Source organism: Neltuma alba, unplaced genomic scaffold, assembly GCF_004799145.2.
Source record: "Neltuma alba isolate B1F8T4 unplaced genomic scaffold, ASM479914v2 tig00010324_pilon, whole genome shotgun sequence".
NCBI classification, from domain to species: Eukaryota; Viridiplantae; Streptophyta; class Magnoliopsida; order Fabales; family Fabaceae; genus Neltuma; species Neltuma alba.
This window is the reverse complement of record NW_021635235.1, coordinates 1,007,262-1,024,653: the sequence shown is the minus strand read 5'-3', so window position 1 is coordinate 1,024,653 and position 17,392 is coordinate 1,007,262. Positions and strand designations below refer to the sequence as shown.

The window sequence follows — 17,392 nt, the reverse complement described above, 5'->3', positions numbered from 1 at the left end:
GTATATGTCATGATGTAGTTAAGTTATGTATATAGGAATGTGATTAACTCTTTGCATTGATGCCTTGAAAAATGTGTTTAGTTGAGTTGTTGAATTGTATGATATATGCTCCCTTTCCATGGCATACTAATGGCATGTTTATAATATGTTAATGCTTGCATATAATATCAATTTACCTTGCATTTTAATGCTTAAATTGATGTTCTTTGCTATTGGGATTCTTTGGAATCTCATTCCATTATATTTGGAACTTCGTTATGTATATTGTGTAATTATAAATGTTTGGCTCTTTGATTATTATATGCTGCACATTATGGTTAAAGCATGATCTTAAGTTGATTAGTATGATAGTTAATGGTTTTAAGATGATAAAATGCTATGGTGCAAGATTTGGTGTTGAGTGGTTGAAGTTTGACCTAATTGCACCTAAACTTTGACCAACAAAATTTTGAGCAATTGAATGAATTGGAATCTAAAACTTGACAGTCTAATAAATCATATTTTTAGCTTTAAAATGAGTGATAATTCATTAAAATTAGAGTTTTGTACAAAAAGTTATGAAAGCTATGTATATCCAAAATTTGGCACAAATTCAGAAAATTTGAAAAAATGACCAAATGAACAGTGTACTTTTACATGAAAACTAGGTGCGTATAAGAGAGGATCATAACTTGAAGGTATTTTTTCCTTAAATATCTGAAGCTTCTTTGGAACTACTTCATTTCAATTTTTTTTAGAATTAGTTATGATTTTTCAAAGATGGTTGAATTTTTAGGGTTATGTGAATAGTAACCTGAGAAAAAATGTTTTGAAATTTAAAATTTACCAACTTAAAGGCTTAATAAATGGTTCCATTTGCTTCTATTTGATATGAAAATGGGTTTGAAACTAAGGTGTTACAGATTCTCTGTAACAAAGCTAGGCTACAAAGATTTCCCAATATGGTGACCAGAGTGCTTGCTTGGGTCTACTCAGGCTACCATCTATTATTTGTTAAGCTTGATGTCAGATCCAAAATGCCTCTAAGAACGCCTTTTAGGTTTAAGGCTATGTGGCTACCCCATCATAAGTCTAAAGGCTTCTTGAGAAGTAATTAGGATGTCAATCTGGATGTGTGTGATAGCTTAAGTTCTCTTAAAGAATCTCTACAGATTTGGAATGAAGAGGTCTTCGATATTATTCATCATAGAAAGTGGGAATTGATAGCAAGAATTACTTGTATACAGAGAAGTTTGAATAGGTCCCTTAATGTTTTCCTAGAAGAACTAGAGATGAAGCTAGTAGCTGAGTTGATGGAAAAAATGAAGAGATACACTGGTTCCAGAAGTCAAGAAGTGAATGGCTTAAAAATGTTGATAGAAAAACCAAATATTGTCACCTTAAAACTATAAATAGAAGGAAGAAAAGCAAGATCCATATGTTGAAAAACAGTGAGGGAACCGGATAGATGATGAAAAGGAATTAATTGGCATGGTTTTAGTGTTTTTATAGAAACCTGTTTAAAGAAGACTTGTTACATCGTGATTGGTGTAAGAAGATTGGAGGTAGATATTAGGGATGAAGAAATGAGAAGGGCTATCTTTAATATTAGAGTATTTAAAGCTTCAGGTGAGGACGACTTTCTGGATATCTTTTATCATAAGAATTAGGAGATAGTTGGAAAGAGCGTAACTCGGCTAGTAAAGAAAGCTTAGAGTAATCCAAGAAGTATTAGTGAAGTCAATAAAAGTTGCTTGGTCTTAATCCAGTTTTGAAGGCAGAAAATAAATATCCAAAAAAAAGTCATGTTTTCTAAGAATGTATGTGGGTGCTACAAAGAAAGAAGAGCTAATTAAAAGATGTGGGTTCCAGTAAATGGAGGAGCTTGGTAGATATTTGGGCTCCTTTGCTCTCCAGAAAAGACACACGAAGATCAAGTTTCAATTCTTAATTGATAAGGTTTCAAAGACATTGAGCAGATGAAAAGCAAACTGCTTGTCCTTTGCAGGGAGACTAACGTTAGCGCAATCAATAACATAACAAGTACTTGTCTTTAATATGCTTCATGATGATATTCAATTAGTGTGTGTAAGGAATTGGAGAAAATAGAGCGTGATTTTATTTTGGGATGACTGGTGGGAAGAAGGAAAACACACACTATTAGCTATAACATTTTTTTTGTAAACTAAAGCAGCTGAGCGGATTATGTTTGAAAGATTTGGGGGCAAAAAATAATGAAGCCTTATCGTGTAAAGTTGGATAGGAGGTGATTGCACACCTAATAAAGTTGTGCTCAACAGTTTGGAGAAATAAGTATGGAAAAAATGCGAACCTCTCGCTTGAATGTGTTGTTAAGAGTACTGACTCTGTGCTTTGAAAGAAGTTAGGTTCTTTATGGCCTGAGATTGTGAAGAATTGACAGTGGGATGTCCATCATGGCAACAAGATTAATTTTTAGGAAAATAGATGGATTGATAATGTGTCTCTCATTGAATTATGTGTGCAACAACCTAAGTAGAGAGAGCTTGAACGAAATGTTAGCAGCTATGTTAATGGTAGTACATGGTTAGTTCAAGATTTTATCTCTCTCTTAGTAGAGAAAATTGTGAAAATGATCCTTGCTTTTTTTACCGTTAGACAAGGAAGATGGTGATGATAGACTGGGAAGAGCTCTAATAGTAGGGGTTTTAGTGTTGCTGGAATGTATGAACAACTTAGTGGCAATAATCTATTAGATGCTGACAGAACCTGGAAAACAATCTAGAAATAGGCAGGCCATCATCATGTCCAATTGTTTTTGTGGACTGCTGCTATTGATGGGTTTTTAACATCTGAACAGAGGCATAAGGCATGAGTTGGCTCTCATATTTGCTGTAGAGGTCAAAGGAAGGTTAAATCGATTCTGGGTGCACTAAGAGACTACGTAGTAATAAAGACGATCTGGAGGAAGTTAAGAGCTGAGAGGTGCATAACTAATTTTTTTTAGCTTCAATAAAAAGATTGATTTGTAAGTCACCTAATCTCCTCTACTTCTATAAATAATGCTGGTGGATAGAGTTTATTCTTTGGTATTGTTTGCTGAGTCCTCTAGTTTTGAAGGAACATATCTATATTTGAAATGGACTTTGATGAGAGGGAAGCCAATACATAGGCTATCTGGCGTCATGTAAGGGAGGCTAAATGTGCAAACTCCATGAGAGTAGCGATTGAAAAGAGATGGGTCCAAATTGGTTGGAAACCTCCTGATGTGGGTTGGTTTCAAGTGAAAATAGATAGTGCTGCTAAGGGAAAACCAAGAATAGCAGGTTGTGGTGGTCTTGTTCGAAATTGGGGGTTTTTGGAGGAGAGTTAAATTTTTGGACCATTATACCCTTTTGATTTTTTTGATATTCCACAACTACCCATAAAATATGTTATTATAATATTTATTTTAAATAAAAAATAATATTATCCTAAGTAAAAAATAAAAAATATAAATTATTATAATTAAAAAATATATTATAATAAAAATTAATATAAATTATTATAAAAATAAAAAACATTATTTAAATAAAAATTTATAATATTATAAAATTAATTGTTTTTTATAAATATATTATTTATTAAATATATTTTAAAGCTGAAAAAAGGTATAGTCTAAAGAGAATAAAATTTCAATTTTTTTAGAGCATATAAAATTTGTTAATTTGATTATTTCAAATGTATTATTATATTAATTAGAATTAAAAAAATACTGTACCAATTTTTTAATGCACATATTAACATGATAAGACTGAATTTTTATTAAATTATATGATTTAAATTAAGATGTAAATTAATTTACATAATATATCCATAAAAAATATAAACTAATATGTAAGGGTAAAATGGTAAATTGATTATTACTATTCCTCCTCTCGCCTTCTTGAACCAAACAAGGGATCATTAAATATCCCTTCCTCCCTTCCTTTTTAATCAAACTAAACAAAGTGAGGTTAAAACCTCCCCTCCCCTCCCCTCCCCTCCCCTCCCCTCAAACCAAACAGGCCCTAAGGGATTGTGTTTGGCAAAGCATATAGATATGCAGGGGCTATTCTAGTCCCAAACTTGTTTCAATGATGAATAAATAATTTGGGCGTTTTGCCCCGTTTTCCATCCAAAAAAAAAAATTTAAAACCCCACTTTTTTTTCTTTTAAATTGAGATCATTAAAAAATTTTCTACCCTCCCATCTATTTTCCTCATACCAAATTTAGTCACAAAAACATCTTATTGCTAAAACTTTTGCATTGGATCTATGAAAGAAATTAGCGACGAAAAAATTTCATAGTAAATTTTGCAACTAATCCTTTAACGACATAATTCTATTCCTTTGCTATTTTAGTGATGCAAAATTTTGGCACTAATTTTAGTGACAGAATTTGCAGCCCTCCCCTCCCCTCAAGAAACCGCCAACCAAGCACTATCCTAAAAAGTTTGAAAATATATGCATTAAAATTATATTTTATTGTATAAAAAAAATTTTGTGAATATGAATTTTAAGTAGTTTTTACATTAAATTTAAAGTGACCTATTTTTGTCAAAGTAAAGGTTTAAAAGTCAGAGTTACCATTTAGCTAATGGTTAAATAAATAAAAAAGTCTTAAGAAAAAGATTTATATAACTTATGCATCTTTAAAATAGATGAGCTTTTTAAACACCTAATCAAGGGTTTGATCCTAACAGTATGTATGGAGAGAGTCTCGTGACCAATATTAAAAAAAATTTTAGAAGTATATGATATGAGCAGATTAGTTATTGCTACCGGTAATAAATAGTTTGAGTTCAACCAAAAAACAAAAACAATAATTCCTTCAGTCTGTCTCCCTTTTTTTCTTTTTATAATCTAATCCGCATGGTCCAGTGTCTCCGCGGACTCCCCTCGGCGTCAACCCATCCTTCAGCCCGTTACTCCGTCTCCTTCCCTCCTTAAATTCGCTCACTCTCCCCGACCCCGTCATCTCTCTCTCTCTCTCTCTCTCTCTCTCTCTCTCTCTCATATTTCATCGCTCTCTTTCTCATTCTCTATAGCTTGCGACCTCGCCGTCAGCTCTTCTCTGCGTTATATTGCTGTCTCAGGTTCTTCTTCTTCCGCTCCCTCGGGTTCTTCTTCTTCAGCTCCCCTCTCGGCGACGCTTCCCCTCTGGTTCTTCTTCTTCATCATCCTTTGAGTTTTAGCTAGATAAAATAGCTTGAATTTACAGTAAATTTCTTCCTTAGTTTGAACTATTTTGTTGTATTTGGTTTATTCAAGAAGGCAAATATTGATTGGGGATTTTCTAGTAAAACTTTTGTTGTATTTGTGGCCTCCGATTTCTTAGTGCTTGCTTGCTCTCAGCCGGCCTGAGAGAAAAATTCAAAGAAGATTTTTTTCTACTGGATTTTTTTTAAGGATCAAAATGCTGCATATTGTTAATTTATTCAGACACGTTTCCATACATGGAAAAAGGCGCGCCTTTTTGTCACCCTTCTAAGCCACACGCAATACACAAATATCAAAAGAACAGACCAGCAATACGCTGATATCATACCATTCAATTTCCCTTCGCGAATCACATATTGTTCTCAGTCCCCAGTACCAAATATTCTTTTCTTCATGATTTCCTATGAATTTTACTCCTCCCGGGCTACATTTCATGTCCTAAGGTTCTCTACATGGAGGCAAACGAACACGCGGTTCTTGATTTTTCTCCCTTTCAAGACCAAGATGAGCTTCTTCCCGTGCATCGCTTGTAGCGATGAATCCTTTTCGTTGCCAGCTCCAAAGCAGGTGGTGTCCCCCCCCCCCCTCCTGTGAATGTTATGTTGCGGGGCACAACTTGTGTGTTTCCCTCCAGTTCTTGACGTAGTGATTTTGTGGCAGTTGGGTTATGGCCCTCCTGAGGATTTGTTCGGCCTCGATATGGAACCCAAGCGGAGGTTTGAACTTTTTTCTTCTTTCTTTTAAATAAGAAGATTTAGCATCTATTATGCCTATATTTAGGCGTGTAATCGTTCCGCAGTAATCAAGTTTTTATTATTGCTCTTCTACCGTCCTCCCTCTCTTCTCTTTCCCTTTCCGCTACATATGAAATTGGATAGCTTAGTGTTTTCAAATGACGATAGCCAAAGAAAGTAGTTTTGAAATGATAGTAAACTTTCTGTGCTTGATTGTTGGTATCGATTGTCATTTGATGCTCTTCAAAGTGGTTTTGAAATTATAGTAAACCAACATACTTAATTTGCTGGTCACATTGACATACAAAAATAATGTATTTATATGCTAACTTTATGCAATAGTGTCAATTGCTCAATATAAACTATAAAATTGGGGAGTTAGTTTGTTCCATTTTTTGTATTTCATGAAGTGGCGATTCATTTGTGAAGACAAAATAACTTCTATATTCTTCATGTTTCATTTCAGCAATGGCAGCTCTCAAATATCGGAGCCCAGGTCATGGTTTGGTCCAAATGGACAGTACATCAAAGAGTTACCTTGCCCAAGCTGCCGGGGAAGGGGCTATACTCCTTGTACAGAGTGTGGTATTGAAAGATCAAGATCAGACTGTCCAAAGTGTAGTGGGAAGGTATGATTATGCATGTCTTTATGTAAACAGAGTAACATGTGCCAACATTGCTTTAGGAGGTTATAAGATCACAGTGATATTTGTTATGGATAAACAATTGTTTGTGTAGATGTTGGGTTATGCAATTTATGCAAATTTGTTATTCAGACATATCTGTTCTAGATACTTGAGTCAAGTCACAAATGATTTGAACCAAACTGTAAAGGCTTTAGCTCCATTGAGGATGTGCCACCTTGTGTCTAGCTCTTTCTTTTCTATGCTTTAAAAGAGAAGCCTTTTTACAGTTGCTCCTTTACGGTATGAAGGGATTGAGGAGAGTGAAAGAGAAGAGAAGGAGGGTTGAAGTTGCTGGAAATTGCGGCTCCAGCCGTGCAGTTTAACATGCAATTAAAAGGACCAGCAATCATAATTTAATCCAGCTACTTTCTTTGGGATATGAGGTGCCAGCTTAATGATATTTGTAACCTTGTAATCCATGATGCCCACAAAGTGATTAGTGTTAAGGAGAGTGTTCTTCTTTAACCCCTTTGAGTTGGCTTCTGTATAAATTCTTCATTGGACTATTGCTTATTGTTTTTCATGATATTTTTACTACAAAGCTATAAGACCTTAGACCTAGTTGTCATTGCATTAGATTTATTATATATTTCCCACTTTTCTTTGACCTTCATGTCTACAGGGTATTGTTACTTGCCACCAGTGTTCTGGAGCTCGTGTTACTTGGGAAGAGTCAATTGATGAAAGACCATGGGAAAGAGCACGTTCCATGTAACATAAGAACAATTATCTGTTTTGCTACTATTATATTTTTGGCTGCTGTGCTAAGCCCCTCTTGTAAACACTTATATGCAATTATAGCTTTAGCTATTTCTCTCTCGATCACTTATCTTGCTTAAGATATGGCTATAGCTCATGCTGGTTAATTGTTCAGTTTTATGCTCTTCTTTTTGGTAGGATGTTTTAGCTAGAAGGCTATTATTTCAGGTAGGACATAATTATGTTTAATATGGTTGCACCAAAAAATAATAACTCCTCTAGTTTTTAGTCCTTTTGGTGAGAATAATGATTGTTACATTTAGTCAACATGCTTGAAAAACAGATCAAATATGTTGTTTATTTTGCTTCAATATTTAAGATTATGACTTTTAACTTGGGATGGTTATTAAAGTGGGTTGTTTTTCTCCCAGTTCCCCACTCAAAGTAAAGGAAGATGATGAAGTTGATAATTTAGACATAAAGCTGGATGTGAAGAAAAAATCAAAGCGGATTTACCAATCACCGTCTCCTGAAGTTGGATTAAAGATTAGTCGCTCATTAAAAGTTAGTTGGCTGCTTAAATTTGTTTGATTATGTTTACATGCATATATTTTGTTTTGATCCACCATCCTTGTAATTGGTGCACATGGACATTCCATGTGTTAGAATGCCACATGTACGCCCCAGGGGTGATATAGTTTGACTAGGACATAAGTTTAATTATCTTTGTTTTTTTTTTTTAAAGTAATTATCTTCACTTCGTGGGATGATCACAGGATCTCAATGCAAAAACTGGTCTGTTTAGCAAGAGAATGAAGATTATCCATCGTGATCCCATGCTTCATGCACAAAGAGTGGCTGCAATTAAGGTTTGAATATGATACATTCATTTCTCCCATCATAATTAAAAGACTTGAGCAAACTACTTGGATCACCTTCGAATTGTGTAGGAATTACACAGGTCACCCATTTATTTCCAAAATATAGTCTTTTGTCCATAGTTGTATTTTTTAATTAAAATACCCTCCATTAGCAATCAACGTACATATGCTGATATGTAACTTACTATACCTAGATATGCAAGGAAAGATAAAAAGATTAGATTTTACTAAGTTTAGCTCAGTATTTGGTTTTGGGTAGGTTCCTAGATGTATATAACGTACTGACAATTAGTCACTTAGATGTCTCTAAAGAGAAAGTACACAAACGTGAAACGTATATGTGGTCCTCATTTCATCTTTATATCCATAATTTTTTTTACTCTATTTTTCTCTGAATACGTTGCATGTATTCATTTTTGTGAATGTAAAGGATCTGAGCAAAGAGTATTAAAAGGCCTATCTTCAGCTTGCCTCTTTTGTTGTATGATAAATTTGCAGTGTTATGATGAAGCGATAACTTTTCATTTGCTTTAAGAATGTCAGAAACTACTTTTAACTAAGCTAGGCAATGAGAATTCTGAACTTTTTTAACACTTTTTTAACACATATTCCTGTCTTGTTAGCACCAAAATGAAAACTTCCGTTAAGAAATTAGCAAAATGTCATTGGTGTACCCTATGCCTTGGGAAGCATTAAAACTTTGGCATATTTGAATGTTTCTGCATTATTAGATGGGGGTCTCTCCTCTCGTACATTACATGGAGTCTAAAGAATGAATTGCACTGTTCATTACCTATGAAAAGTGCGACTTGTTATAAATTTTATAATTTACATTGACATTGGTAAATGATAATGCATTACTCTGTGATCACTGCAGAAATCCAAGGGAACTGATGCAGCTAGAAAGCGCACCTCTGAAACTATGAAAGCTTTCTTTAGTAACCCAGAAAATCGCCATAAAAGGAGCATTGCCATGAGAGGTCAATTTGATACCCCACCTGCTAGTTTGCCATTGTGTTAGCAGTTAAGAAGCATCACACCGACACAACATACACACCATGATGAAATATGTCAACCCAATATAACTCCAATGTAGAGGAAGAAAAGAAAATCAAAAACTGATTTTTGAACAAATTTAGCTCCAAATTGATCAATTATTATGACTTTGACCTTTTAGAATGAATATTTATGGATTTCAAGGTCAACCAGACTGGAAATATGATGAATAGCATGTTTAGGGTGACGTTTCACATTACCCCAGACCACATTTGCCCTCAGTGTCGCTTTTGGGCAAACCATGTTTGGAATGTGCTCCAAGTCAATCTGATTTTGCCAACTACTAACTAGATAAATCCACGTTAGTTCACTGTTTATGAACAATATGACTGTGTGTGTGTGTGTGTTTCGTGGTTGCAAGTTGCAGATGATAAGTGGTCTTGCTTGGTGTGGAGCAGGAGTGAATTTCTTCTGCCAAAACTGTGGAAGGGAAGGGCATAGGAGACACTACTGTCCAGAACTGAAGGGTAGTTTGGTGGATCGGCAATTCACGTGCCAGCTATGTGGGGAAAAAGGCCATAACAGAAGAACATGCAGCAAGTTAAGGATAGGCCATCGGAACGGCAGAACTGTAAAACTTCATCGCTGTAAAATATGTCGTCGATATGGCCATAATCGCAGGACCTGCCCTCAGTTAGTTGGTACATCCAAAACGACAGCTTCTCCAAGACCATACAAGTGTTGTTTGTGCCGCAAGAAGGGACATAATATCAGGACATGTCCTACAAGGGCTATTAGTGTTAAACAACATGCTCAAGATTAATAGCATGATCTTCTGCTACTTGAGCTATTTATTTTTTTTATTTTTTTGTGACAATTAATTAAGGTAAATATAGAGATACTTTTTGTTCAATTTTGAATTCAGATATTTTCACTTGTAAGTAAATTCTCAGGAAATCAGGTCTCCTTTTTTTTTTGCCGTCTCCAGCTTGATTGTTCTTACAGTCTTACTCATTTATCATTATTTTCTTTTAGTATGAAAGAATTTAAACATTGATTGCTTCAAATCCTGCGCAAATTAGCCTCTTTTGATTTTATTCGGATATGTGCGTAATTTGCTCCGAAGGAAAAGTTTATACTGTAAACTTTTCAAGAATGTAAACTTCAACATGATACCATAATAATACAACAAACACAATATATAGTTATATTTTACTGAACAAATGTTTAGGTGTTAGATGAAGCTTGAGAAATCAATCATCTAATATTATATTACTTTCAGTTCTTAATATAAAAATCAATTGAATAATTAAAAAGATTAGAAAAGTTAAAAACGTAATTTAATTATAGCATATATTATATGATTTTTTTGTACTGCTCAAAAGGTTCTAAGAACATAATGTTGGTCACAGATTGCATTGAGGTCATGGCAGGATGTGATAACTCATCCCTTCGACGGCATCGATTCGTCCACAAGGATTAGAGGAAGTCTGAAGCAAAACTCACATCCCTTCAAGGACTAGTTGAGTAGATAGTTTAGCAGAACCGTCACATATTGTCATTCAAGCACAGGCCATCCGGAGAATGGAAAATGTCCTCTCTTTTTTAATAAACTGAAAAATGTCTTTTCTTGAGTTCATGAGTTGCAAGAATGGAAAATGTCCTCTCTTTTTTGATAAACTGAAAAATGTCTTTTCTTGAGTTCATGAGTTGCAAGAATTTCATCAACTGCATGTGATAGTGCACTTTAATCGTACGATGCCACGACGTCGTTTGACCGTTCGGTAGCCACTGTTCCTCACACCAAAAAGGGGATTCGAACGTGGCTTGAGAAATGTGAATCAAGAAACTATGGGCAGAAGGAGACTCTCCAGCTGCCAGCACACTCTCATCAACAAAGACGCCTCAACACGGCTCGATTAAGAAATAAATCTTGTGGGAAGTAGCACTTATAACAGTCCCATAATTTTCAACAAATTCGCATTACCAAATAGACCACCTATAACCTAACGCCCCAAAGCTGATATCTACGAAGTCAATAATCAATAAATAAATAATGTTTCCTATCTTAATTATAAGAACTAATTGACTAATTTAAAAAAATTAAAAAAAAAATTAAATTAATTATTTGTCAAAAATAAGTGTCGTTTTTTTTAAAATATATTTACTAATCAAGTATATTAGTTAAGAACCACCATTGTTAGAAAAATTAATTTAAAAAAAATATTTAAATATAATAGGCAAAATATATTATGATTTTATATTTAGAACCAAAATAAAAATCAAATAAAATTTTATATTAAAGACAGGAGGTAGTACCCCTTTAGATTCTGTCACAAGACACTTTCTAAAAGAATTCTTTTAGCCCATAATACTCTGAAAAGATAATTAATGCGTATTTATCAAGTTTGTCAAGATAATTAATGCTTAAATTTGGATCTCTATTTTTTGCCTATCATTGAAAACTTCATTAATAGAAGTACAGTTCAGAAATTTTAAGAAGAATTACAATCAAATCCCAAGAAAGAAATAATTACTAAAAAAACTGAGTGAAGAATGACAACCTCTAGAACTTGTTTTGTAATTTTTTTCCTTGACCTCATTGTAATACTCCCAAAATTTTATCAATTTAAAGCAAATTTAATGAGTTCAATGTCATTCACAGGCTAACGTGAAGTAAGTGAAACAATGAGCTTTAAATATTTACCAAGTGAATAAGTAATACATCATCACAATCATACAAACTTTACAGGCAGGAACTGGAGTATATCATATTACAAATATAGACTTTCTTCCTCACTCCACACTCCACAGAAACAAATACATACAAATAAACCCCAATTGTCTATCCCTCCCTAACCACCAAGGGCATTAGGATAAGCAATTAATTGTAAATAGAAGAGTAAATTGTCATCTTTATCCTTGAACAATGACTAATTTTTCAATTCAATCCTCTAAAATGTAACCCCTGTGAGTTCAATCTATCAAGTTTTCCATCTTATGTTCTGGGAGACCAGGCTGGAAGTCTAGTCTTCCATGGTTACATCGTAGGGGACCAAAATGAAAAGTTGGAAATTTTCTAGGGGCAAAAACAACAAGTTACTCTAAATAAAATATGCCAACCACCGACACCAAACAAATTAATTTCAGCCAAACGAACAAATATAACCCTGTATAAAAAAAGAAAAAGAATAAATCCCTTTCCCCATCTACCCAATTTTCATGTTAAATGAAATACATAGTAGAGCCCTTATTCTTCTTCCCCTTGACACAGTCCATAATAATCAATAGTAATTCACAGACCTTACAGGTTCTCCTTCCAATGAAGGCTTTTTTACTCAGAGATGGGTTTGGTCTTGGACCTGTACAGCAATTTCTTCTTCTTTGATGTCTGGTTATCAATGGTGATCACAACCTTGCCAGGTTCCCCCGCTTTAAAGTCATTAGAGATTATGGTTTCATCTACAACCCCAATTTTCCGGCTCTTCTGTACTATCACAGTGTATCTATCTTCAGCACTCGGCACAAATTCAGCACCATAGCTCACATCCCAACCCACAACTCTCAGTTCCCAAACCAGATGGCACGGCTGCATATCCAACAATTACAAATCATAAACCCAGTATATGCACACGAGGAAATTTTTCTAAGACAACTATACTGAGACTAAATTATATTTCATCTGATTCAGTTTGGGATTGAATTCAGTTAGTCTTCCTTTGATTTGAAGCACCTCGTTCAAATTGTTCCAAGGTCTTATTGTATTTCCACATAACTATTACGTGATGTTTTATGCATTTAAATATTAGAAGTTTTACTTACATTATGACCAAATTCATAGACTCTTTTAGCAATCACCACTTAACTTTTAAAACTTCAAGAGCGACCCGAAAAAATGTCAATTCAGTTAATGAAATAACAAATTAATGATAATGTGTTGTTTCGATATATTCATAAGTTTAACAGGATTTAGTGTCAACGTGTAAAAGTTGACGGTGTATGTGCCTAATCAAAAAATCAAGAAAGCCATGTATCATTTAGCTTAAAATAAACTATTGTTTTTAACATTCATATCTAAATAATAATTTCATAAGCTACATAGAATGTGACCTAGCCTACAATCAAGTTATATGTAAAACGCCCTGGGATGATGAAACGACAATTGAACAAACCACAATATGAAAGAAATCTAAGGAAAATTGTCATTTATAAGCTTAAATATAAAATACATAAAGCAATTCACTCTTCCTCACCTCAGAAGCTGGGAATTCAATAATATGTTTTGTTGATGGTTTAATAGTAAACTCAGTAACAGAGTCAGCAGTCGTGAATTCATAGTCACCCTCCCTGCTCAATCCACCATACTGGACAGGCACATGCTCAGGAGCTATATATCTATTTAACAGAAAAGGTCAAACAGGCATCAGATTTTGATGCATTTGAATTTAAGCGATAAGCCAAAGAAAATAGTATTCCTGATAACAGAGATAAGAAGGGAAATAAAGGGCCGAAATGCATAGACCAATGACTGGCAAACAAACAAAAGATAAATAGGGTCAAGCATAAGAAAGGTCCAATAAATGATCACACAATGAAAAGGGAAAGGGAAAGGAAAAGAAGGAATCACATACTTGAAAAGGGTTTCCGCAGATTTGGACGGACCAGCAAATACAAATTTGCTTTTGGTCCTCTGAGTCAGGAATGGACTTATCATCCTTGAAAAGGCCAGGTACCACCATGGAACATTGATAAACACCTAAAGAAATCAAAACTCAGAGATCAGACGTCTATCAAATAAAGTCAAAGCTACCAAACATCTCGCAAATATATACATATACATACACGTGTGTGTATGTGTGAGTGTTTGAAAAATTAAAGGTAACAGCATGCAGTAGGGATTTAATAAGAACCTGCTTGGCCAAGAACTCAGGATAGTTATCCTGAAGTAATTGAAGGGCCTGATTGGTTGCTTGCCGGAGGTCCCTCTTACCCAAGCCAGGTGAATTCCTAAGATCATTGACCTGGACAATTGTAGAAATACCAGTAGGAGCGAAGTCAAATTTTCTAACGCTCTTCTCCAAGAACTGAATCCTCCATCTGATGAACTTCAGGCGCTTCTCCTCATCAGAAAACGTGTTCTGATACAACTCCTTGTTCTCGAACTCACCAAACACGTTGTAGCAAACTGGATGGCCTTCTTTGTCATACCCATGAGTGAACACCACCTTGTCCCAGTCGTTCCCGAGATCTTCCTCAACAAGCGCATCGATCCCGAATTCCTTCCGCCAACGAACGGTGTTCTTGATCATCGTGAAGGCATCCTTCACCTTGAAATCCCTTGCTCTCAAGAATTTCAGGAGTATCACATCACTCCTCTCATCGGCAAGCAGGGGAATTCCCCAGATGGAAACCTCCTCCGGTGGAGGTGGAGGCGGCGCAGGGACCTCCTCCACTTTTGCTTCTGGCACTGCCGTATCGGATGCCGAAGCAGCGGCCTCACCATCCTTAGTTGCAGGTGCTGCCTCCTCAGAGACTGAAACTATGGTCTCTTTGATTGTTTCCACCGTCTTAGAATCATCTTGTACTTCAGTAGAAACTTTCTCAACCACCTCCGTGGCAACAGCAGCTTCAGGTGCAGGCTTCTCCTCCTCCTTTTTCTCTTCAGTGACAGTTTCAACCACCGGAGTTTCAGATGCAGGCTTCTGCTCTTCCTTTTTCTCTTCAGAAACTGTTTCAGCTTCAACCTTGGCTGGCTCTTCAACAGCAGCAACGTCCTTAGGAGGCTCTGCTTCAGCTTTTCCCTCAGCTGCCGCCGGTTTCTCTTCCTCCTTCTTCTCCTCCGTCGAAGCCACCACTTCCGGGGCCTTCTTCTCTTCCTCCTCCTTGGCTGCCGGCGGAGGAGGAGGAGCAGTGAACTCGTGCTTGTTCAGTGCTTCTTGAACAAGCTGTTTCAGCTCATCAAGGGCCTTCTTCTGAGCATCAGGGAGGTCGGCAACCACATAGGTCTCCTCCTTGAAAGAAACAGACTGGGTGATCTTGCGGTCTTCTATCGGGGCCTTAGGCTTCTCCTCAACAACTTCCTCAGTGGGGCCCGCAGGCTTCGCTTCCTCCTTTTTCTCGCTCTCAGCGATGGGCTTCTCAGGCAGCGCTTCGATGACCGGCTTCTCGGGCTCTTTCTCTTTCCCTTTCTCTTCAACAACAGATTTCTCGGCCACTGCCGCCGCCACTTCCTCAGCTGCTTTCTGGGGTTCTTCAGCCATGTCGAAGAGAGATGATCAAAGGAAGAACAGATGGAAGTTATTACTGGTTAGAGAAATAGAAAGATACAGAGGGGGGGGGGGGGGAGAGAAGGATTGAGCCTTCGTGCTTATTGTTGATTCTTGTGAGAGAAAGTGAAGAAAAGGGCTTAAAAGAGTTTCAGGAGAGAGACAGGCAGAGAGAAGGGGAATAGGAAGGGATGGTGGTGGGTGGGTGTGTATGATGAGAAGGACCAGACTGTAAGGACGGGTATGCCAGCTGTAATATACAAAAACACTTTGTTAGTGGGACCCACTCTACCTCTAAACCGCTATCCTTTGTTTGATTTTCATATATTCTGACTCACCCCACCTCAACCCAAACATCCCCTTGGAATAATTACCCTTTTCTGCCCCTTCTTTCCCCCTGGAATAAAATATACGTTCAAATTTGAATTTAAAATTATCAAGTCATTTATTGCATTTTCATTCGCCACTAAACGCATTAATATCTTCAATATTTTATTTCTAATTAATACTTATATAATTGTAATATCTATAATATGTTGTTATTATTATTACATTATTTCTCCTATTTAAAATGTAATAAATTGAATTCTTATTTTTATGTTATTAGGCACAATATATTATTCATGAAATTAGGTGTTATAAAATAGAATTTTTGAGAAATTTTATACATATATGTATATGTTCAAATTGATCTGTTGGCCTAGAAAGAACAATGTTTCTTCGTTCAAAATCCTGCATTTTGCATCTAAAATTTAAATTATTTTCCTATAACAAGTATCTGTCTATGGTATCAAAATTTTAATGAGTTATATTATTAAAGATTCATGAAAAATGTATTCCGTGAGTCAAATAACATATTCCATGTAATGCATGAAATCTATATTAGTTACAATTTCATTTCTTGCTAAATTGATTTTAGAGTAATGTTTGAGTATAATATTAATAATCTCTTTTAGTATTTATAAACTTATTATATTAAATTCTATTTTTTTAATTTATTCTCAAAATAATATCAATTTTAGTTCATCTTCTAAAAATGTTTCATGAGAAGTAAATGATAAGATTAGTTAAGTTTGATTATTCTTAATTAATTGATTGATACAAAAAAAATTTTAGTTAGCACAAAAAGGGTAAAGGTGCATAAGTGCTTGCAAGACCCTGTTCTTTTTTATAATGCATCATATTCTTGGGGTGTATCTAGCACCATAAAGATTATAATGCTAGATATAACCATACAAAAAAAGTAACATCAGGGTAATGATCATATCCAAAAAAAAGATCAAGATACAAGATGTATCTGTAAAATAGGATTCCACTACTGAATGCATTTTTATTCTGAAAAACAAATATGTTTTTTAATAAGAAGATGCTTAGGCCAAGTTTCTTATATCAAATTATCTATTACATTAAATTTTTAAGTTTTTCAATCACACATAGTCATATATAATTAGAAAATTTGAGGTAAGGGATATAAGAAATTTCGTGTAAGTATTTTGCTTTTTTAATATGCCTTCCATGATATCACTCATCAATGATTTAATGCAAAACATTAGACCACGATCTAATTTTATAATAATAAAATAAAATAATAATATAAATCGTAAGTTTATATCACAAAAAAATAATACTATATTTTTTCTAATCGTATAAATTAAAAATTGGCTCCTATGAATCAACCATTTTTCGATAAAATAATCAGATAAAAATTTACATCTAAAACTCATTTCTAATATATAGGTCAATGTAAACTGTATTATTCATAATTTATAAATAACATATGGCACTAGTATTATCTTACATAACTAACATTTACTTTTATTTTAATATTTTTATAGGATTCTCATGCTGGACAAGGAAATGATTAGTTTTATCTGATAAAAGTGATTAAGTAATTTAGTGAAAATAAAATGGTGTGTTACAATAATAATATA

General features: G+C 34.8%; 2 protein-coding genes across 2 annotated transcripts; one reads left to right on the top strand and one right to left on the bottom strand.

Annotated features, from left to right (window-relative positions):
* Nucleotides 1-4,873: 4,873 nt before the first annotated feature.
* LOC114755723 (uncharacterized) lies at nucleotides 4,874-10,178 on the top strand. The gene is made up of 9 exons (XM_028944587.1): nucleotides 4,874-5,142; nucleotides 5,643-5,766; nucleotides 5,860-5,915; nucleotides 6,400-6,562; nucleotides 7,242-7,330; nucleotides 7,750-7,882; nucleotides 8,095-8,187; nucleotides 9,077-9,179; nucleotides 9,654-10,178. Exons 2-9 carry the CDS (start codon nucleotides 5,704-5,706, stop codon nucleotides 10,016-10,018), a joined length of 1,065 nt encoding a protein of 354 aa, XP_028800420.1. The 5' UTR covers nucleotides 4,874-5,142; nucleotides 5,643-5,703; the 3' UTR covers nucleotides 10,019-10,178.
* Nucleotides 10,179-11,872: 1,694 nt separating this feature from the next.
* Nucleotides 11,873-15,578, bottom strand: LOC114755721 (patellin-3-like). Its single transcript, XM_028944586.1, has 4 exons — nucleotides 14,106-15,578; nucleotides 13,827-13,951; nucleotides 13,449-13,590; nucleotides 11,873-12,784 (listed from the first exon to the last, which is right to left on the bottom strand). The coding sequence occupies exons 1-4, from the start codon at nucleotides 15,453-15,455 to the stop codon at nucleotides 12,530-12,532; spliced, it is 1,872 nt and encodes a 623-aa protein (XP_028800419.1). The 5' UTR covers nucleotides 15,456-15,578; the 3' UTR covers nucleotides 11,873-12,529.
* Nucleotides 15,579-17,392: the final 1,814 nt, after the last annotated feature.